This window comes from Petromyzon marinus, chromosome 76, assembly GCF_048934315.1.
Source record: "Petromyzon marinus isolate PM22_M1 ecotype Great Lakes invasive population chromosome 76, UKy_Petmar_22M1.pri1.0, whole genome shotgun sequence".
In the NCBI taxonomy this organism is placed as follows: domain Eukaryota; kingdom Metazoa; phylum Chordata; class Hyperoartia; order Petromyzontiformes; family Petromyzontidae; genus Petromyzon; species Petromyzon marinus.
In genome coordinates, this window is record NC_133742.1 from 5230598 (window position 1) to 5253142 (window position 22545).

The 22545-nt window shown below is 51.1% G+C and overlaps 1 protein-coding gene across 5 annotated transcripts in view; it reads right to left on the minus strand.

Annotated features, from left to right (window-relative positions):
• Positions 1–2868: 2868 nt before the first annotated feature.
• Positions 2869–22545, minus strand: part of LOC116957516 (large ribosomal subunit protein eL42) — a 55935-nt gene continuing 36258 nt past the window's right edge. The window contains exons 1-7 of one of the 5 annotated variants that reach the window (XR_012930892.1): positions 22226–22415; positions 16563–16668; positions 7551–7618; positions 6895–7017; positions 3394–3469; positions 3278–3302; positions 2869–3199 (exon numbers count right to left, since the gene is read on the minus strand). Coding sequence is in view for 2 of the 5 variants with exons in the window: in XM_032979721.2 (XP_032835612.1) it covers positions 3449–3469; positions 6895–7017; positions 7551–7618; positions 16563–16668; positions 22226–22228 (321 nt within the window). In the remaining 3 variants the exon portion in view is untranslated. The other 4 variants (XR_012930894.1, XR_012930893.1, XM_032979721.2 and 1 more) reach the window with 4 other exon arrangements.

A 22545-nucleotide genomic window follows, 5' to 3' on the forward strand; every position in this document is an offset into this window, starting at 1 on the left:
GACCACGCCCCCACCCCGTCCTCTAGGTGAGTGACGTCATTTACGGACGGCCCCCTTCAACCGAAAGCACCGACGAGAATGGGATTCGCGCACGCGCCAAAGTTCCAAATCGTGAATGACGCAGCAGTCAAACCGCGTGCCCCTGCCTGCTTCCACCCACCACCCACCCACCCACCACCACCCACCCACCCACCACCACCCACCCACCCACCCACCACCCACCCACCCACCACCCCCTTCGAGAGCCGGAGGCGAGAGAGGAGAGATGAAAGGAGCCCGTCCAGAACTTTCCGAGGGATTTGTGAGCTCCTCCTACTCCTTCTGCCAGTCACACACGGGAAATGGGCCAGTCTCACACCCGAGATGGAGCCTGCAGGCTAAGCGCACGCCACACCAACCACACCAACCACACCACCACCACCCCCTTTGAGAGCCGGAGGCGAGAGATGAGATGAGATGAGCCCGTCCAGAACTTTCCGAGGGATTTGTGAGCTCCTACTCCTCCTACTCCTTCTGCCAGTCTCACACCCGAGATGGAGCCTGCAGGCTAAGCGCACGCCACACCAACCACACCACCCACACCAACCACACCACCACCACCACCACCAAGGATGAATCCTAGGGGTCAGCCCCGTTGTGAACGTCTCTCGACCCGGCACAGATGTTCCATTGGTGGTGGGGGGGTGGTGGTGGGGGGTGGTGGTGGGTGGGTGGGGTGGGTGGGGTGGGTGGGACAGGCACGTGCGGTAAGGGGAGGCGGCAGAGCCTCACCGCCCATCACGCGCCAATGAAAACAAGGCCGTTACTAAAAGTTAAAAACGAAGAACGACCGAAAATAAAATATTTATATTTTTAGTTGTTTTTCCTCCCCCCGCCCGCCGCACGTTATGAAAATTCGCTTCCTGTACGATTCGCCATCACTTTGATGGTGGTGGTAAAACAAAAATCGACAAATTTTGCAAATGCGAGGGGGGGGGGGGGAGAGGCGAGGAGGTGAGGCAGCGACCAGCCCAGCCTCCCCTCTCTGATTGCGCAACCCCTCAGTAACTGGACGGAGCGCATGGCAATAAGCCCGTTTACTATCTCTCTCTCTCTCTGTGTGTGTGTCACCAATGCAGATGTTTGTAGAACGCCCTCCTCCCGCCCTTCATTTCACGTCCTCGCCTTCCACACCCCGGGTAACTTATTTCACCGTGGTGTGTATGAAGGTGTTGCGGGCTCGCTGGTCTCGTCGTGAAACTGCAAATGAAAAAGCACCAAGGGGAGGCAGCTATCACGTCTGCCTCACCGAGGGGGTGTGCCTAACACGCCCCCCCCACCTCCGTTAGGCCACGCCCCTGTGAGGCCACGCCCCCTCCATGAGGCCACGCCCCCTCCGTGAAGAAGCCCCCTGCGAGGGGCCACGCCCCTCCATGATGCCACGCCCTCTCCGTGAGGCAAGGACCCGTCCGAGAGGCAACGCCCCCTACGTGAGGCCACGCCCCCTCAATGAGGCCACGCCTCCTCCGTGAGGCCACGCCCCCTCCGTGGCCGAGAATCTCCCATGCCGAGCGACAGACCAAGGCGACACAGCTTCCACCAGCGGCGGTTGTGTAGCGAACCCATTTGAGGCCGAGTCGACCTAGGGGAGGCCCAGGACCGGTTTGGATGACGATCACCGGAGGCGTTGGCCGGGAATCGAACTCTGCCCTTTGCCCAAGTCGCAGCCCCAACCGCTGCACCACCGCTCCCCCCAAAGACGGTAGTAGCGCTAACCGCTGCACCACCGCTCCCCCCAAAGACGCACAGCGCTAACCACTGCACCACCGCTCCCCCCAGACGCACCGCGCTAACCGCTGCACCACCACTCCCCCCAAAGACGTAGCGACGTAGCGCTAACCGCTGCACCACCGCTCCCCCCAAAGACGTAGCGCTAACCGCTGCACCACCGCTCCCCCCAGACGCACCGCGCTAACCGCTGCACCACCGCTCCCCCCAAAGTCGTAGCGCGCTAACCGCTGCACCACCGCTCCCCCCAGACGCACCGCGCTAACCGCTGCACCACCGCTCCCCCAAAGACGTAGCGCTAACCGCTGCACCACCGCTCCCCCCCAGACACAGCGACGTAGCGCTAACCACTGCACCACCGCTCCCCCCCAGACACAGCGACGTAGCGCTAACCGCTGCACCACCGCTCCCCCCAAAGACGTAGCGCTAACCACTGCACCACCGCTCCCCCAGACACAGCGACGTAGCGCTAACCGCTGCACCACCGCTCCCCCCAGACGCACCGCGCTAACCACTGCACCACCGCTCCCCCCAGACACAGCGACGTAGCGCTAACCGCTGCACCACCGCTCCCCCCAGACGCACCGCGCTAACCACTGCACCACCGCTCCCCCCAAAGACGCACAGCGCTAACCACTGCACCACCGCTCCCCCAGACACAGCGACGTAGCGCTAACCGCTGCACCACCGCTCCCCCCAAAGTCGTAGCGCGCTAACCACTGCACCACCGCTCCCCCAGACACAGCGACGTAGCGCTAACCGCTGCACCACCGCTCCCCCCAAAGACGCAGCGCGCTAACCACTGCACCACCGCTCCCCCCAAAGTCGTAGCGCGCTAACCACTGCACCACCGCTCCCCCCAGACGCAGCGCGCTAACCACTGCACCACCGCTCCCCCAGACACAGCGACGTAGTGCTAACCACTGCACCACCGCTCCCCCCAGACGCACCGCGCTAACCACTGCACCACCGCTCCCCCAGACACAGCGACGTAGCGCTAACCACTGCACCACCGCTCCCCCAGACACAGCGACGTAGTGCTGACCGCACGCCCAGCGACACATGAACACAGTAAGGAGGGACAAGGTGGCACACAACGTGTTTGGTTGTGATCGCAGGGCACTCTTTATTAGCCCAGGGCACACACGTGTTGTAGTTGTACACACACACACGTGTTGTAGTTGTACACACACACACGTGTTGTTGTACACACACGTGTTGTTGTAGTTGTTGTTGTGTACACACACACGTGTTGTTGTAGTTGTTGTGTACACACACACGTGTTGTTGTACACACACGTGTTGTTGTAGTTGTTGTTGTTGTACACACACACACGTGTTGTAGTTGTTGTGTACACACACACACACGTGTTGTTGTACACACACACACACACGTGTTGTTGTTGTTGTGCACGTGTTGTACACACACACACGTGTTGTTGTTGTGCACGAGTTGTTGTTGTTGGGCACGTGTTGTACACACACACACACGTGTTGTTGTTGTGCACGAGTTGTTGTTGTTGGGCACGTGTTGTACACACACACACACGTGTTGTTGTTGTGCACGAGTTGTTGTTGTTGGGCACGTGTTGTACACACACACACGTGTTGTTGTTGTGCACGAGTTGTTGTTGTTGGGCACGTGTTCAGCGCTGGGCGGTGGGGGGGTGACGAGACGAGGCCTAGAACTGGATGACTTGGCCCTGGGGGAGACACGGTGCGCATGGAGAGACACAGACACACAGACACACACACAGAGACACACAGACACATAGACACACACAGACACAGACACATACACAGACACACACATACACACACAGACACACGCAGAGAGACATGCAGACACGGACACACAGACACACGCAGACATGGACACACACAGACACACGCAGACACACACACGCAGACACACACACGCAGACACACAGACGCAGACACACACGCAGAGACACACACAGACACACACGCGCAGACACATACAGCGACACAGACACACACGCGGACACGCGCAGATACACACAGACAGACACACACACACACAGCAACGGACACACACGCAAAAACACACCCATGCAGACACACAGTGACACGGACACACACACAGACACACACACCCCCAGACAGGAATGAACACCCAGACAGACACACACGGACACACACACGCAAAGTTAGTCTCTCCATGCACAAACCAAAATACGGTTTCCATACATCGGATTTGTGTGGATGAGTGGGTGGACGAGTGGGTGACGGTGGATGGGTGAGTAGATGGCTGAGTAGATGGCTGGGTGGGTGAGTAGATGGCTGGGTGAGTAGATGGCTGGGTGAGTGAGTAGATGGCTGGGTGGGTGAGTAGATGGCTGGGTGAGTGAGTAGATGGCTGGGTGGGTGAGTAGATGGCTGGATGGGTAAGTAGATGGCTGGGTGAGTAGATGGGTGGGTGGGTGAGTAGATGGGTGGGTGGGTGAGTAGATGGCTGGGTGGGTGAGTAGATGGCTGAGTGAGTAGATGGATGGGTGGGTGAGTAAATGGCTGGGTGGGTGAGTAGATGGGGGAGTGGGTGGGTGAGTAGATGGCTGAGTGGGTGGGTGAGTAGATGGCTGGGTGGGTGAGTAGATGGCTGAGTGGATGAGTAGATGGTTGAGTGGGTGAGTAGATGGCTGGGTGAGTGAGTAGATGGCTGGGTGGGTGAGTAGATGGCTGGGTGGGTGAGTAGATGGCTGGGTGGGTGAGTAGATGGCTGAGTGAGTAGATGGCTGGGTGGGTGAGTAGATGGCTGGGTGGGTGAGTAGATGGCTGGGTGGGTGAGTAGATGGCTGGGTGGGTGAGTAGATGGCTGGGTGGGTGAGTAGATGGCTGGGTGGGTGGGTAGATGGCTGGGTGGGTGAGTAGATGGCTGGGTGGGTGAGTAGATGGCTGGGTGGATGAGTAGATGGGGGAGTGGGTGGGTGAGTAGATGGCTGAGTGGGTGAGTAGATGGTTGGGTGGGTGAGTAGATGGCTGGGTGGGTGAGTAGATGGGGGAGTGGGTGAGTAGATGGCTGGGTGGGTGAGTAGATGGCTGGGTGGGTGATTAGGTGGCTGAGTGGGTGAGAAGATGGCTGGGTGGGTGAGTAGATGGGTGAGTGGGTGGGTGAGTAGATGGGTGAGTGGGTGGGCGAGTAGATGGGTTAGTGGGCAAGTGCGTGGGTGGACGACTGGGCTGAGCAGGCGGGTGAGTGGGTGTAGGGTGAGTAAAGTGTAGGGTGGTGTGAGTGGTGGGTGGATGGTGGTGTGTAGTGGGTGGTGGGTGGGTGGTGTGTGTAGTGGGTGGTGTGTGTAGTGGGTAGTGGGTGCGTGGTGTGTGTGGTGGGTGGGTGGTGTGTGTGGTGGGTGGGTGGTGTGTGTAGTGGGTGGTGTGTGTAGTGGGTAGTGGGTGGGTGGTGTATGTAGTGGGTGGGTGGTGTATGTAGTGGGTGGGTGGTGGTGTGTGTAGTGGGTGGGTGGTGTGTGTAGTGTGTGGGTGGTGCGTGTAGTGGGTGGGTGGTGCGTGTAGTGGGTGTGTGGTGTGTGTAGTGTGTGGTGTGTGTAGTGGGTGGTGTGTGTGTAGTGGGTGGGTGGTGCGTGTAGTGTGTGTGTGGTGTGTGTAGTGGGTGGTGTGTGTAGTGTGTGGTGTGTGTAGTGGTGTGTGTAGTGGGTGTGTGGTGTGTGTAGTGGGTGGTGTGTGTAGTGGGTGTGTGTAGTGTGTAGTGGGTGGGTGGTGTGTGTAGTGGGTGTGTGGTGCGTGTAGTGGGTGGTGCGTGTAGTGGGTGGAGTGTGTAGTGGGTGGGTGGTGTGTGTAGTGGGTGGGTGGTGTGTGTAGTGGGTGGGTGGTGTGTGTAGTGGGTGGTGTGTGTAGTGGGTGGTGTGTGTAGTGGGTGGTGTGTGTAGTGGGTGGAGTGTGTAGTGGGTGGTGTGTGTAGTGGGTGGGTGGTGGAGTGTGTAGTGGGTGGAGTGTGTAGTGGGTGGGTGGGTGGTGTGTGTAGTGTGTGGTGTGTGTAGTGGGTGGTGCGTGTAGTGGGTGGAGTGTGTAGTAGGTGGTGCGTGTAGTGTGTGTAGTGGGTGGTGTGTGTAGTGGGTGGTGTGTGTAGTGGGTGGTGCGTGTAGTGGGTGGGTGGTGTGTAGTGGGTGGGTGGTGCGTGTAGTGGGTGGGTGGTGGTGTGTGTAGTGGGTGGTGCGTGTAGTGGGTGGAGTGTGTAGTGGGTGGTGTGTGTAGTGGGTGGGTGGTGGTGTGTGTAGTGGGTAGGTGGTGGTGTGTGTAGTGGGTGGAGTGTGTAGTGGGTGGGTGGTGTGTGTAGTGGGTGGAGTGTGTAGTGGGTGGGTGGTGTGTGTAGTGGGTGGAGTGTGTAGTGGGTGGGTGGGTGTGTAGTGGGTGGGTGGTGCGTGTAGTGGGTGGTGTGTGTAGTGGGTGGGTGGTGCGTGTAGTGGGTGGTGTGTGTAGTGGGTGGGTGGTGGTGTGTGTGGTGTGTAGTGGGTGGAGTGTGTAGTGGGTGGTGGTGTGTAGTGTGTGTAGTGGGTGGTGTGTGTAGTGGGTGGGTGGTGGTGTGTGTAGTGTGTGGGTGGTGCGTGTAGTGGGTGGAGTGTGTAGTGGGTGGTGTGTGTAGTGGGCGGGTGGTGCATGTAGTGGGTGGGTGGAGTGTGTAGTGGGTGGGTGGTGGTGTGTGTAGTGGGTGGGTGGTGGTGTGTGTAGTGGGTGGGTGGTGTGTGTAGTGTGTGGGTGGTGCGTGTAGTGGGTGGGTGGAGTGTGTAGTGGGTGGGTGGGTGGTGTGTGTAGTGGGTGGTGTGTGTAGTGGGTGGTGTGTGTAGTGGGTGGTGTGTGTAGTGGGTGGGTGGATGGTGGTGTGTGTAGTGGGTGTAGTGTGTAGTGGGTGGTGTGTGTAGTGGGTGGTGTGTGTAGTGGGTGGAGTGTGTAGTGGGTGGGTGGTGTGTGTAGTGGGTGGGTGGTGTGTGTAGTGGGTGGGTGGGTGGTGTGTGTAGTGGGTGGGTGGTGTGTGTAGTGGGTGGGTGGGTGGTGTGTGTAGTGGGTGTAGTGTGTAGTGGGTGGTGTGTGTAGTGGGTGGGTGGTGGTGTGTGTAGTGGGTGGGTGGGTGGTGGAGGGGTGCCCCACCCACCTTCCGTTTCTTGTCTCCTCCCAGCTCGAAGTGCTTGCAGCGCTTGATGGCGATCATCCGCTTGGCACGGCAGCTGGGCTCCACGCACTCCAGGCGCAGCACAATCTTCTTGGTCGTCTTCGCCTGGAACAACAACAACAACAACACCATCACCACCATCATCACCACCACCACCACCATCACCACCATCACCATCACCGCCACCGCCGCCATCACCACCACCATCACCACCACCACCATCACCACCACCATCACCACCATCACCACCATCACCACCATCACCACCACCATCACCACCACCATCACCACCACCACCATCACCACCACCATCACCACCATCACCACCATCACCACCACCATCACCACCACCATCACCACCACCATCACCACCACCACCACCATCACCACCATCACCACCACCATCACCACCACCATCACCATCACCACCATCACCACCACCATCACCACCATCACCATCACCGCCACCACCACCACCATCACCACCATCACCACCACCACCATCACCGTCACCACCACCACCACCACCATCACCGCCATCACCACCACCACCACCATCACCACCACCACCACCACCATCACCACCATCACCACCACCACCACCGCCACCACCACCACCACCGCCGCCATCACCTCACCTTCTTGTGGAAGATCGGTTTCGTCTGCCCGCCATAGCCGCTCTGTTTGCGGTCGTAGCGACGCTTGCCTGCGACAACAATCATCGCAATCAGCACTGAGGAATCCGATGAGCTATGAAGCTCTTGCCACAGACGCTTCCAAAACGCAGAGGGGAAATCCCACCGGACCCGCAGAGAACACGCAAAACACTCAAAACAGACGGCAGGGCGTGTGGGGTCCAACCCACAACGTCCTCCCGCATACCCGGCGAGGGAGTTAACATCTCCCGGCGAGGTAGTTAACATCTCTCTCCGGCGAGGTAGTTAACATCTCTCTCCGGCGAGGTAGTTAACATCTCTCTCCGGCGAGGTAGTTAACATCTCTCTCCGGCGAGGTAGTTAACATCTCCCGGCGAGGTAGTTAACATCTCCCGGCGAGGTAGTTAACATCTCCCGGCGAGGTAGTTAACATCTCCCGGCGAGGTAGTTAACATCTCCGGCGAGGGAGTTAACATCTCCCGGCGAGGTAGTTAACATCTCCCGGCGAGGTAGTTAACATCTCCCGGCGAGGTAGTTAACATCTCCCGGCGAGGTAGTTAACATCTCCCGGCGAGGTAGTTAACAACTCCGGCGAGGTAGTTAACATCTCCCGGCGAGGGAGTTAACATCTCCGGCGAGGTAGTTAACATCTCCCGGCGAGGGAGTTAACATCTCCCGGCGAGGTAGTTAACATCTCTCTCCGGCGAGGTAGTTAACATCTCCCGGCGAGGTAGTTAACATCTCCCGGCGAGGTAGTTAACATCTCCCGGCGAGGTAGTTAACATCTCCCGGCGAGGTAGTTAACATCTCTCTCCGGCGAGGTAGTTAACATCTCCGGCGAGGTAGTTAACATCTCCCGGCGAGGTAGTTAACATCTCCCGGCGAGGTAGTTAACATCTCCGGCGAGGGAGTTAACATCTCCCGGCGAGGTAGTTAACATCTCCCGGCGAGGTAGTTAACATCTCCCGGCGAGGTAGTTAACGTCTCCGGCGAGGGAGTTAACATCTCCCGGCGAGGTAGTTAACATCTCCGGCGAGGGAGTTAACATCTCCCGGCGAGGTAGTTAACATCTCCCGGCGAGGTAGTTAACATCTCTCTCCGGCGAGGTAGTTAACGTCTCCCGGCGAGGTAGTTAACATCTCCCGGCGAGGTAGTTAACATCTCCCGGCGAGGTAGTTAACATCTCCCGGCGAGGTAGTTAACATCTCCGGCGAGGTAGTTAACATCTCCCGGCGAGGTAGTTAACATCTCCCGGCGAGGTAGTTAACATCTCCCGGCGAGGTAGTTAACATCTCCGGCGAGGTAGTTAACATCTCCCGGCGAGGTAGTTAACATCTCCCGGCGAGGTAGTTAACATCTCCCGGCGAGGTAGTTAACATCTCCCGGCGAGGGAGTTAACATCTCTCTCCGGCGAGGTAGTTAACATCTCCGGCGAGGTAGTTAACATCTCCGGCGAGGTAGTTAACATCTCCCGGCGAGGGAGTTAACATCTCCGGCGAGGTAGTTAACATCTCCCGGCGAGGGAGTTAACATCTCCGGCGAGGTAGTTAACATCTCCCGGCGAGGGAGTTAACATCTCCCGGCGAGGTAGTTAACATCTCCCGGCGAGGTAGTTAACATCTCCGGCGAGGTAGTTAACATCTCCCGGCGAGGTAGTTAACATCTCCGGCGAGGTAGTTAACATCTCCCGGCGAGGTAGTTAACATCTCCCGGCGAGGTAGTTAACATCTCCGGCGAGGTAGTTAACATCTCCCGGCGAGGTAGTTAACATCTCCGGCGAGGTAGTTAACATCTCCCGGCGAGGTAGTTAACATCTCCGGCGAGGGAGTTAACATCTCCGGCGAGGTAGTTAACATCTCCCGGCGAGGTAGTTAACATCTCCCGGCGAGGTAGTTAACATCTTCCGGCGAGGTAGTTAACATCTCCCGGCGAGGTAGTTAACATCTCCGGCGAGGTAGTTAACATCTCCCGGCGAGGTAGTTAACATCTCCCGGCGAGGTAGTTAACATCTCCGGCGAGGGAGTTAACATCTCCGGCGAGGTAGTTATCATCTCCCGGCGAGGTAGTTAACATCTCCGGCGAGGTAGTTAACATCTCCGGCGAGGTAGTTAACATCTCCGGCGAGGTAGTTAACATCTCCGGCGAGGGAGTTAACATCTCCGGCGAGGTAGTTATCATCTCCCGGCGAGGTAGTTAACATCTCCGGCGAGGTAGTTAACATCTCCGGCGAGGTAGTTAACATCTCCGGCGAGGTAGTTAACATCTCCGGCGAGGTAGTTAACATCTCCGGCGAGGTAGTTAACATCTCCCGGCGAGGTAGTTATCATCTCCCGGCGAGGTAGTTAACATCTCCGGCGAGGTAGTTAACATCTCCCGGCGAGGTAGTTAACATCTCCCGGCGAGGTAGTTAACATCTCCGGCGAGGTAGTTAACATCTCCGGCGAGGTAGTTAACATCTCCGGCGAGGTAGTTAACATCTCCCGGCGAGGTAGTTAACATCTCCCGGCGAGGTAGTTAACATCTCCGGCGAGGTAGTTAACATCTCCGGCGAGGTAGTTAACATCTCCGGCGAGGTAGTTAACATCTCCGGCGAGGTAGTTAACATCTCCCGGCGAGGTAGTTAACATCTCCGGCGAGGTAGTTAACATCTCCGGCGAGGTAGTTAACATCTCCGGCGAGGGAGTTAACATCTCCCGGCGAGGTAGTTAACATCTCCGGCGAGGTAGTTAACATCTCCGGCGAGGTAGTTAACATCTCCCGGCGAGGTAGTTAACATCTCCGGTGAGGTAGTTAACATCTCCCGGCGAGGTAGTTAACATCTCCGGCGAGGTAGTTAACATCTCCGGCGAGGTAGTTAACATCTCCGGCGAGGGAGTTAACATCTCCGGCGAGGTAGTTAACATCTCCGGCGAGGGAGTTAACATCTCCGGCGAGGTAGTTAACATCTCCGGCGAGGGAGTTAACATCTCCCGGCGAGGGAGTTAACATCTCCCGGCGAGGTAGTTAACATCTCCCGGCGAGGTAGTTAACATCTCCGGCGAGGTAGTTAACATCTCCCGGCGAGGTAGTTAACATCTCCGGCGAGGTAGTTAACATCTCCGGCGAGGTAATTAACATCTCCCGGCGAGGTAGTTAACATCTCCCGGCGAGGTAGTTAACATCTCCGGCGAGGGAGTTAACATCTCCGGCGAGGTAGTTAACATCTCCGGCGAGGTAGTTAACATCTCCGGCGAGGTAGTTAACATCTCCCGGCGAGGTAGTTAACATCTCCGGCGAGGTAGTTAACATCTCCGGCGAGGTAGTTAACATCTCCCGACGAGGTAGTTAACATCTCCCGGCGAGGGAGTTAACATCTCCCGGCGAGGGAGTTAACATCTCCCGGCGAGGTAGTTAACATCTCCGGCGAGGTAGTTAACATCTCCCGGCGAGGTAGTTAACATCTCCGGCGAGGTAGTTAACATCTCCGGCGAGGTAGTTAACGTCTCCCGGCGAGGTAGTTAACATCTCCGGCGAGGTAGTTAACATCTCCCGGCGAGGGAGTTAACATCTCCCGGCGAGGTAGTTAACATCTCCCGGCGAGGTAGTTAACATCTCCCGGCGAGGTAGTTAACATCTCCCGGCGAGGTAGTTAACATCTCCCGGCGAGGTAGTTAACGTCTCCCGGCGAGGTAGTTAACATCTCCCGGCGAGGTAGTTAACATCTCCGGCGAGGTAGTTAACATCTCCCGGCGAGGTAGTTAACATCTCCGGCGAGGTAGTTAACATCTCCCGGCGAGGTAGTTAACATCTCCGGCGAGGTAGTTAACATCTCCGGCGAGGGAGTTAACATCTCCGGCGAGGTAGTTAACATCTCCGGCGAGGTAGTTAACATCTCCGGCGAGGTAGTTAACATCTCCGGCGAGGTAGTTAACATCTCCGGCGAGGTAGTTAACATCTCCCGGCGAGGTAGTTAACATCTCCGGCGAGGTAGTTAACATATCCGGCGAGGGAGTTAACATCTCCGGCGAGGTAGTTAACATCTCCCGGCGAGGTAGTTAACATCTCCGGCGAGGTAGTTAACATCTCCGGCGAGGTAGTTAACATCTCCGGCGAGGTAGTTAACCTGCAGTCTGGGATGGGTGCTCTGTACGGACAAGAGTCCACAAAAAAACAATAACGCTCAAAACTATCTTCTTACAAGATTCCATTTAACTCGCTCCGTCTGTTGTTGTTGTTGAATCCTCAAATCTCGTAACTCAATTTGTAACCCATTTCCCAGTGTGCTATCGACTGCAAAACTCGCTATACTTATGTCACACTGATGACAATACGATATTCTATCATTAAAAATAAAAATAGATTTTTAAACAATCTTTTTAAACGCTTTCTATTAACATTCTGTCTGTTGTTGTAGTATCCTCAAATCTTGTAACTCGATTTGTAACCCACTTCCCAGTGTGCTATCGACTGAAAACTCGCTATACTTATGTCACACTGATGACAATACTAGATTCTATCATTAAAAATAGATTTTTAAACAATCTTTTTAAACGCTTTCTATTAACTCACTGTGTCTGTTGTTGTTGAAACCTCAAATCTTGTAACTCAATTTGTAACCCACTTTCCCAGTGTGCTATCGACTGCAAAACTCGCTATACTTATGTCACACTGATGACAATACTAGATTCTATCATTAAAAATAAACAAAAATTAAACTATCTTCTTACATGCTTTCATTTAACTCTGGTTGTAGTAGTATCCTCAAATCTTGTAACTCAATTTGTAACCCACTTTCCCAGTGTGCTATCGACTGAAAACTCGCTATACTTATGTCATACTGATGACAATACTATAGTCTATCATTAAAAATAAACAACAAGATTAAACTATCTTAATACACACTTTAATTTAACTCTGGTTGTAGTAGTATCCTCAAATCTTGTAACTCAATTTGTAACCCACTTTCCCAGTGTGCTATCGACTGAAAACTCGCTATACTTATTGTCACACTGATGACGATACTATAGTCTATCATTAAAAATAAACAACACAATTAAACTATCTTAATACACGCTTTAATTTAACTCTGGTTGTAGTAGTATCCTCAAATCTTGTAACTCAATTTGTAACCCACTTTCCCAGTGTGCTATCGACTGAAAACTCGCTATACTTATGTCACACTGATGACGATACTATAGTCTATCATTAAAATAAACAAAAATTAAACTATCTTATTACACGCTTTAATTTAACTCGCTCTGTAGTAGTATCCTCAAATCTTGTAACTCAATTTGTAATCCACTTCGCAATGTGGTATCGACAGCAAACTTGATATACTTATGTCACACTGATGACAATACTATAGTCTATCATTAAAAATAAACAACACAATTAAACTATCTTAATACACGCTTTAATTTAACTCTGGTTGTAGTAGTATCCTCAAATCTTGTAACTCAATTTGTAACCCACTTTCCCAGTGTGCTATCGACTGCAAACTCGCTATACTTATGTCACACTGATGACAATACTATAGTCTATCATTAAAAATAGATTTTTAAACAATCTTTTTAAACGCTTTCTATTAACTCACTCTGTCTGTTGTTGATGTTGAAACCTCAAATGTTGTAACTCAATTTGTAACCCACTTTCCCAGTGTGCTATCGACTGAAAACTCGCTATACTTATTGTCACTAATGACAATACGACATTCTATCATTAAAAATAAAAATAGATTTTTAAACAATCTTTTTACACGCTTTCTATTAACATTCTGTCTGTTGTTGTAGTATCCTCAAATCTTGTAACTCAATTTGTAACCCACTTCGCAATGTGGTATCGACAGCAAACTTGATATACTTGTCATATTGATGATGATACTATAGTCTATCCTTAAAAATAAACAACAAAATTAAACTTTCTTAATACACGCTTTAATTTAACTCTGGTTGTAGTAGTATCCTCAAATCTTGTAACTCAATTTGTACCCCATTTCCCAGTGTGCTATCGACTGAAAACTCGCTATACTTATTGTCACACTGATGACAATACTATAGTCTATCATTAAAAATAGATTTTTAAACAATCTTTTTAAACGCTTTCTATTAACTCACTCTGTCTGTTGTTGAAACCTCAAATCTTGTAACTCAATTTGCAACCCACTTCCCAGTGTGCTATCGACTGAAAACTTGACATACTTATGTCACACTGATGACAATACTAGATTCTATCATTAAAAATAAACAAAAATTAAACTATCTTATTACACGCTTTAATTTAACTCGCTCTGTAGTAGTATCCTCAAATCGTGTAACTCAATTTGTAACCCACTTTCCCAGTGTGCTATCGACTGCAAAACTCGCTATAATACTTATTGTTACTGATGACAATACTATAGTCTATCATTAAAAATAAACAAAAATTAAACTATCTTAATACACGCTTTAATTTAACTCTGGTTGTAGTAGTATCCTCAAATCTTGTAACTCAATTTGTAACCCACTTTCCCAGTGTGCTATCGACTGAAAACTCGCTATACTTACGTCACTGATGACAATACTATAGTCTATCATTAAAAATAGATTTTTAAACAATCTTTTTACACACTTTCTATTAACTCACTCTGTCTGTTGTTGTTGTTGTAACCCACTTCCCAGTGTACTATCGACTGAAAACTTGACATACTTATGTCACACTGATGACAATACTAGATTCTATCATTAAAAATAGATTTTTAAACAATCTTTTTACACACTTTCTATTAACTCACTGTTGTTGTTGTTGAAACCTCAAATCTTGTAACTCAATTTGTAACCCACTTTCCCAGTGTGCTATCGACTGCAAAACTCGCTATACTTATGTCACACTGATGACAATACTAGATTCTATCATTAAAAATAAACAAAAATTAAACAATCTTTTTAAACGCTTTCTATTAACTCACTGTCTGTTGTTGTTGTATATTCAAATCTTGTAACTCAATTTGTAACCCACTTCCCAGTGTGCTATCGACTGCAAAACTCGCTATACTTATTGTCACTGATGACGATACTAGATTCTATCATTAAAAATAGATTTTTAAACAATCTTTTTAAACGCTTTCTATTAACTCACTCTGTTGTAGTAGTATCCTCAAATCTTGTAACTCAATTTGTAACCCACTTTCCCAGTGTGCTATCGACTGAAAACTCGCTATACTTATGTCACTGATGACAATACTATAGTCTATCATTAAAAATAGATTTTTAAACAATCTTTTTACACACTTTCTATTAACTCACTCTGTCTGTTGTTGTTGTTGAAACCTCAAATCTTGTAACTCAATTTGTAACCCACTTTCCCAGTGTGCTATCGACTGCAAAACTCGCTATAATACTTATTGTCACACTGATGACAATACTAGATACTATCATTAAAAATAGATTTTTAAACTATCTTTTTAAACGCTTTCTATTAACTCACTCTGTTGTAGTAGTATCCTCAAATCTTGTAACTCAATTTGTAACCCACTTTCCAGTGTGATATCGACTGCAAAACTCGCTATACTTACGTCACTGATGACAATACTAGATTCTATCATTAAAAATAGATTTTTTAAACAATCTTTTTAAACGCTTTCTATTAACTCACTCTGTTGTAGTAGTATCCTCAAATCTTGTAACTCAATTTGTAACCCACTTTCCCAGTGTGCTATCAACTGCAAAACTCGCTACACTTATTGTCACACTGATGACGATACGATATTCTATCATTAAAAATAGATTTTTTTAAACAATCTTTTTAAACGCTTTCTATTAACTCACTCTGTTGTAGTAGTATCCTCAAATCTTGTAACTCAATTTGTAACCCACTTTCCCAGTGTGCTATCGACTGCAAAACTCGCTATACTTATGTCACACTGATGACAATACTAGATTCTATCATTAAAAATAAACAAAAATTAAACAATCTTTTTAAACGCTTTCTATTAACTCACTCTGTCTGTTGTTGTTACCTCAAATCTTGTAACTCAATTTGTAACCCACTTTCCCAGTGTGCTATCGACTGCAAAACTCGCTATACTTATTGTCACTGATGACGATACTAGATTCTATCATTAAAAATAAATTCTTAAACAATCTTTTTAAACGCTTTCTATTAACTCACTCTGGTTGTAGTAGTATCCTCAAATCTTGTAACTCAATTTGTAACCCACTTTCACAGTGTGCTATCGACTGCAAAACTCGCTATACTTATGTCACACTGATGACGATACGATATTCTATCATTAAAAATAGATTTTTTTAAACAATCTTTTTAAACGCTTTCTATTAACTCACTGTCTGTTGTTGTTGTATATTCAAATCTTGTAACTCAATTTGTAACCCACTTCCCAGTGTGCTATCGACTGCAAAACTCGCTATAATACTTATTGTCACACTGATGACGATACGATATTCTATCATTAAAATAAAAATAGATTTTTGTAAATGTTATTTTTTAGATGTTACGCTTCGGCTTGGGTCTAATGTCCAACTGACCACGGCCCCTTTACCCTTACGTGGTGGCGAGCTTACTAGCAAGGCAACAAAGACAAAGATCCCCCGTATAGCCTTAACAGACTGTAGGGGCAAGTGCTGTTAGCGAGCAGCGTCTATGAAGGCCGGAACGGTACACACGAGGGGGTGGGTGGCCAGCACCACGCCCGACCGCCTTTGTCTCCCCAGTGACGATGTTTACTACACACCGCACCAGGTACTCATTTGAGGCTGAGTCGACCTAGGGGAGGCCCGGGACCGGTTCAAATAATCGCCACTGACGGTGTTGGCCGTGAGCGGGAATCGAACCCGGGTCGCCAGGTTCATAGCGCTAACCGCTACACTACCGCTCCCCAGGCACACACACACACACACAAACACACACACATATATATATAAAACATTACTCATCTGTTTACAAATCACAGGTGGCACTTGGGTCAATCCTCGACCTGGTCACGGCGGCTATGTGGACCCGCTCCAGGGGGTGTCCCCTCACCTTGAGCGTAGACGGAGTCCTTTCCCTTCTTGTACTGCGTCACTTTGTGCGGCTGGTGCTTGCGACACTTCTTGCAGAAGGTCCTGCGCGACTTGGGAACGTTCACCTGCGAGAGGGGGGAGGAGGGGGGAGAGAGAGGGGGGAGAGAGGGGGGGGGAGAGAGAGGGGGAGAGAGAGGGGGGAGAGAGAGGGGGACGAGAGGGGGAGAGGGAGACAGAGGGAGACAGAGAGAGAGAGAGGGGGGAGAGAGAGGGGGAGAGGGGGACAGAGAGAGAGAGAAAGGGAGAGAGAGGGGGAGAGAGAGAGAGAGGGGGAGAGGGGGAGAGAGAGAGGGGGAGAGAGAGAGAGGGGGACAGAGAGAGGGGATAGAGACAGACAGAGACGGAGAGACAGAGAGGGGGACAGAGAGAGAGGGGAGAGAGAGGGGGACAGAGAGAGAGAGGGGGAGAGAGGGGGACAGAGAGAGAGAGGGGGAGAGAGGGGGAGAGAGAGAGGGGGGAGAGAGAGAGAGAGAGAGAGAGAGAGGGGATAGAGACAGACAGAGACGGAGAGACAGAGAGAGAGAGAGGGGGGGGAGAGACAGAGAGGGGACAGAGAGAGAGGGGGTAGAGAGGGTACAGAGAGAGAGAGACAGGTACAGAGAGACAGAGAGAGAGACGGGTACAGAGAGAGACAGAGGTACAGAGAGACAGAGAGAGAGACAGAGTTGTATTACGTGGGACAAAGCGGCCGTGCCTGCGGTTCGCGCTGCGAATTGGAACTATCCCAACTTGGTCATAGGGGGGGCTCGCCCCCCTAGGTCGACCCAGCCACAGGCGAGCAGCTGGTGTAGCGGCGGTGTGGTCAACCATCGCCTAGTGGGGGAGACAAAGGCGGCCGGGCGCGTGGTGCTGGCCACCCATCCCCATCACGTACCGTTCCGGCCTTCATAGACGCTGCTCGCTAACAGCCCCTTGCCCCTACAGTCTGTTACAGGCTACACACGGGGGACCTTTGTCTGTAGCTTTAGACAATGCTGCTACCCACTACTAAACAGCCACTTGCCCCTACAGTCTGTTAGGGCTACACGGGGGACCTTTGTCTGTAGATTTAGAGACTGCTGCTACTCGCAACTAACATCCACTTGCCCCTACAGTCTGTTAGGGCTACACGGGGGATCTTTGTCTGTAGCTTTAGACACTGCTGCTACCCACTACTAAACAGCCACTTGCCCCTACAGTCTGTTAAGGCTACACGGGGGACCTTTGTCTGTAGCCTTCATAGACACTGATGCTACTCGCTACTAAACAGCCACTTGCCCCTACTGTATGTTAAGGCTACACGGGGGACCTTTGTCTGTAGCCTTCATAGACAATGCTGCTATTCGCTACTAGCAGCCACTTGCCCCTACAGTCTGTTAAGGCTACACGGGGGATCTTTGTCTGTAGCTTTAGACACTGCTGCTATTCGCTACTAACAGCCACTTGCCCCTACTGTATGTTGAGGCTACACGGGGGATCTTTGTCTGTAGCTTTAGACACTGCTGCTACCCACTACTAAACAGCCACTTGCCCCTACAGTCTGTTAGGGCTACACGGGGGACCTTTGTCTGTAGCCTTCATAGACGCTGCTGCTACTAACAGCCACTTGCCCCTACAGTATGTTAAGGCTACACGGGGGATCTTTGTCTGTAGCCTTCATAGACGATGCTGCTACTCGCTACTAGCAGCCACTTGCCCCTACAGTCTGTTAGGGCTACACGGGGGACCTTTGTCTGTAGCCTTCATAGACGCTGCTGCTACTCGCTACTAACAGCCACTTGCCCCTACAGTCTGTTCAGGCTACACGGGGGATCTTTGTCTGTAGCTTTAGAGACTGCTGCTACTCGCTACTAACAGCCACTTGCCCCTACTGTATGTTAAGGCTACACGGGGGATCTTTGTCTGTAGCTTTAGACACTGCTGCTACTCGCTACTAACAGCCACTTGCCCCTACTGTATGTTAAGGCTACACGGGGGATCTTTGTCTGTAGCTTTAGAGACTGCTGCTACTCACTACTAACCAGCCACTTGCCCCTACAGTATGTTAAGGCTACACGGGGGATCTTTGTCTGTAGCTTTAGAGACAGTGCTGCTACTCGCTACTACTAACAGCCACTTGCCCCTACAGTCTGTTACAGGCTACACGGGGGATCTTTGTCTGTAGATTTAGAGACTGCTGCTACCCACTACTAAACAGCCACTTGCCCCTACAGTCTGTTAGGGCTACACGGGGGATCTTTGTCTGTAGCTTTAGAGACTGCTGCTACTCGCTACTAACAGCCACTTGCCCCTACAGTCTGTTAGGGCTACACGGGGAATCTTTGTCTGTAGCTTTAGAGACTGCTGCTACTCGCTACTAACAGCCACTTGCCCCTACAGTATGTTAAGGCTACACGGGGGACCTTTGTCTGTAGCCTTCATAGACGCTGCTGCTACTAACAGCCACTTGCCCCTACAGTATGTTAAGGCTACACGGGGGACCTTTGTCTGTAGCCTTCATAGACGCTGCTGCTACTCGCTACTAACAGCCACTTGCCCCTACAGTATGTTAAGGCTACACGGGGGATCTTTGTCTGTAGCCTTCATAGACACTGCTGCTACTAACAGCCACTTGCCCCTACAGTCTGTTCAGGCTACACGGGGGATCTTTGTCTGTAGCCTTCATAGACGCTGCTGCTACTCGCTACTAACAGCCACTTGCCCCTACAGTATGTTAAGGCTACACGGGGAACCTTTGTCTGTAGCCTTCATAGACGATGCTGCTACTCGCTACTAACAGCCACTTGCCCCTACAGTCTGTTAAGGCTACACGGGGAACCTTTGTCTGTAGCCTTCATAGACGCTGCTGCTACTCGCTACTAACAGCCACTTGCCCCTACAGTATGTTAAGGCTAGACGGGGGATCTTTGTCTCTAGCTTTAGACGCTGCTGCTACTCGCTACTAACAGCCACTTGCCCCTACAGTCTGTTAAGGCTACACGGGGGATCTTTGTCTGTAGCTTTAGACACTGCTGCTACCCACTACTAAACAGCCACTTGCCCCTACAGTCTGTTAGGGCTACACGGGGGATCTTTGTCTGTAGATTTAGAGACTGCTGCTACTCACTACTAACAGCCACTTGCCCCTACAGTCTGTTCAGGCTACACGGGGGATCTTTGTCTGTAGCCTTCATAGACACTGCTGCTACTAACAGCCACTTGCCCCTACAGTGTGTTAAGGCTACACGGGGGATCTTTGTCTGTAGCCTTCATAGACGATGCTGCTACTCGCTACTAACAGCCACTTGCCCCTACAGTCTGTTAAGGCTACACGGGGGATCTTTGTCTGTAGCCTTCATAGACACTGCTGCTACTAACAGCCACTTGCCCCTACAGTATGTTAAGGCTACACGGGGGACCTTTGTCTGTAGCCTTCATAGACGATGCTGCTACTCGCTACTAACAGCCACTTGCCCCTACAGTCTGTTAAGGCTACACGGGGGATCTTTGTCTGTAGCCTTCATAGACGCTGCTGCTACGCGCTACTAACAGCCACTTGCCCCTACATTATGTTAAGGCTACACGGGGGATCTTTGTCTGTAGCCTTCATAGACACTGCTGCTATTCGCTACTAGCAGCCACTTGCCCCTACTGTATGTTAAGGCTACACGGGGGATCTTTGTCTGTAGCTTTAGACACTGCTACTACTCGTGTGTAAAGAGCTTAGTAGCTCTTCGGATTTCTCCTGCAGGATAAGGATTCTGACTGGATAATTATGTTGGGTAAAAACCTGTGGGTCCCTCTCCACGTGTCTCCCTGTGCAACCATTAACTTATCCACTGCTGGATGAACACCAACACTGTACACTACCACACTGTATGTGTTCTATCCCACGTGGTCCACCGTGTCACAGTACAACCATTAACTTATCCACTGCTAGATGAACACCAACACTACCACACTGTATGTGTGTTCTCTATCCCACGTGGTCCACCGTGTCACAGTACAACCATTAATTTATCCACTGCTAGATGAACACCAACACTACCACACTGTATGTGTGTTCTCTAACCCACGTGGTTCACCGTGTCTCAGTACAACCATTAATTTATCCACTGCTAGACGAACACCAACACTACCACACTGTATGTGTGTTCTCTAACCCACGTGGTTCACCGTGTCACAGTACAACCATTAACTTATCCACTGCTGGATGAACACCAACACTACCACACTGTATGTGTGTGTTCTCTATCCCACGTGGTTCACCGTGTCTCAGTACAACCATTAACTTATCCACTGCTAGACGAACACCAACACTACCACACTGTATGTGTGTGTTCTCTAACCCACGTGGTTCACCGTGTCACAGTACAACCATTAACTTATCCACTGCTGGATGAACACCAACACTACCACACTGTATGTGTGTTCTCTATCCCACATGGTTCACCGTGTCTCAGTACAACCATTAACTTATCCACTGCTAGATGAACACCAACACTACCACACTGTATGTGTGTTCTCTATCCCACGTGGTTTACCGTGTCTCAGTACAACCATTAACTTATCCACTGCTAGATGAACACCAACACTACCACACTGTATGTGTGTGTTCTCTAACCCACGTGGTTCACCGTGTCTCAGTACAACCATTAACTTATCCACTGCTGGATGAACACCAACACTGTACACTACCACACTGTATGTGTTCTAACCCACGTGGTTCACCGTCTCAGTACAACCATTAACTTATCCACTGCTAGATGAACACCAACACTGTACACTACCACACTGTGTACCCACGTGGTTCACCGTGTCTCAGTACAACCATTAACTTATCCACTGCTGGATGAACACCTAACACTGTACACTACCACACTGTATGCGTGTTCTCTATCCCACGTGTTCAGACCCTAAGGCCTATTTATTTCAATCGAACCCTAAGCGATGAATTTCGATTTAAAGCTTTCGTGACTGCAATGATTCATCTTCTTTGGTTCTTTCGGTAAAGTCACGTAGAATGATAATAAAATAATAAATTGATAAAATAAAATAACACAATAATATTCTCACGACGTTTCGGCCACAACACAAGCGGCCTTCATCAGGTGAAGGGGGCGAGACTGTCTGGTAGGACAGCGCTGGAGTGAAAGAGCCACGTTCAGATACGGCCTTTAAGCCTCAAATTGAAGAGCCACGTTCAGATACGGCCTTTAAGCCTCAAATTGAAGGCTTAAAGGCCGTATCTGAACGTGGCTCTTTCACTCCAGCGCTGTCCTACCAGACAGTCTCGCCCCTAAGCGATGAGTTATTTTTTTAAAAAATATTTTAAACATTTAAAAGTTCGTCGAACAAAAAACAATCGAAACCCCACTACCTACAACTTTTACGTTCGCGTTTAAAAAACATTTTCACGGGGGTGGGTGAGGGTGAAACTCGCTCCGCGTAAAAGATTAAAAAATCGTCAGCGTCGAAGCGAACTTAACGGCGAACGGACGGACGGGCTGCGTCAAAAGCGCGAAGCGAAATATCGACGCCGATCGAAGGGCGACGATGGCGCGGGTCCGCCGCGAGCTCCGCGAGAGCTCGGCGGGGCGCGATGGCGACGATGCGAGGCGGATTGCGGCGCGAGGCGGTGATGGCGGCGGAGACGGAGCTCACCATGGCGGCTGCGTCACCACCACGAGCCCAGGGCAGGGAAGAAGGCGGACGTGACGTCGGCGGCGCGGTGACGTCGTTGGTGTGGGGAGGGGGCCGGGGCGGTGACGCGTGAGAGGGGGCGGGTTTTACTGGTAGCGCGGTGACGTTGCGGGGCTGCGCGGTGACGTTTTTTGTCGGTTGCGCGGTGACGTTGGTGTAGGCGCGGTGACGTCATGGAGCGGGCTGAGGGGGGGTGGTAACGCGGTGCCGTAAGAGGACTGCGAGGTGACGTATTTGTTAGTTGCGCGGTGACGTTTCTGTCGGCGCGGTGACGTCATAGA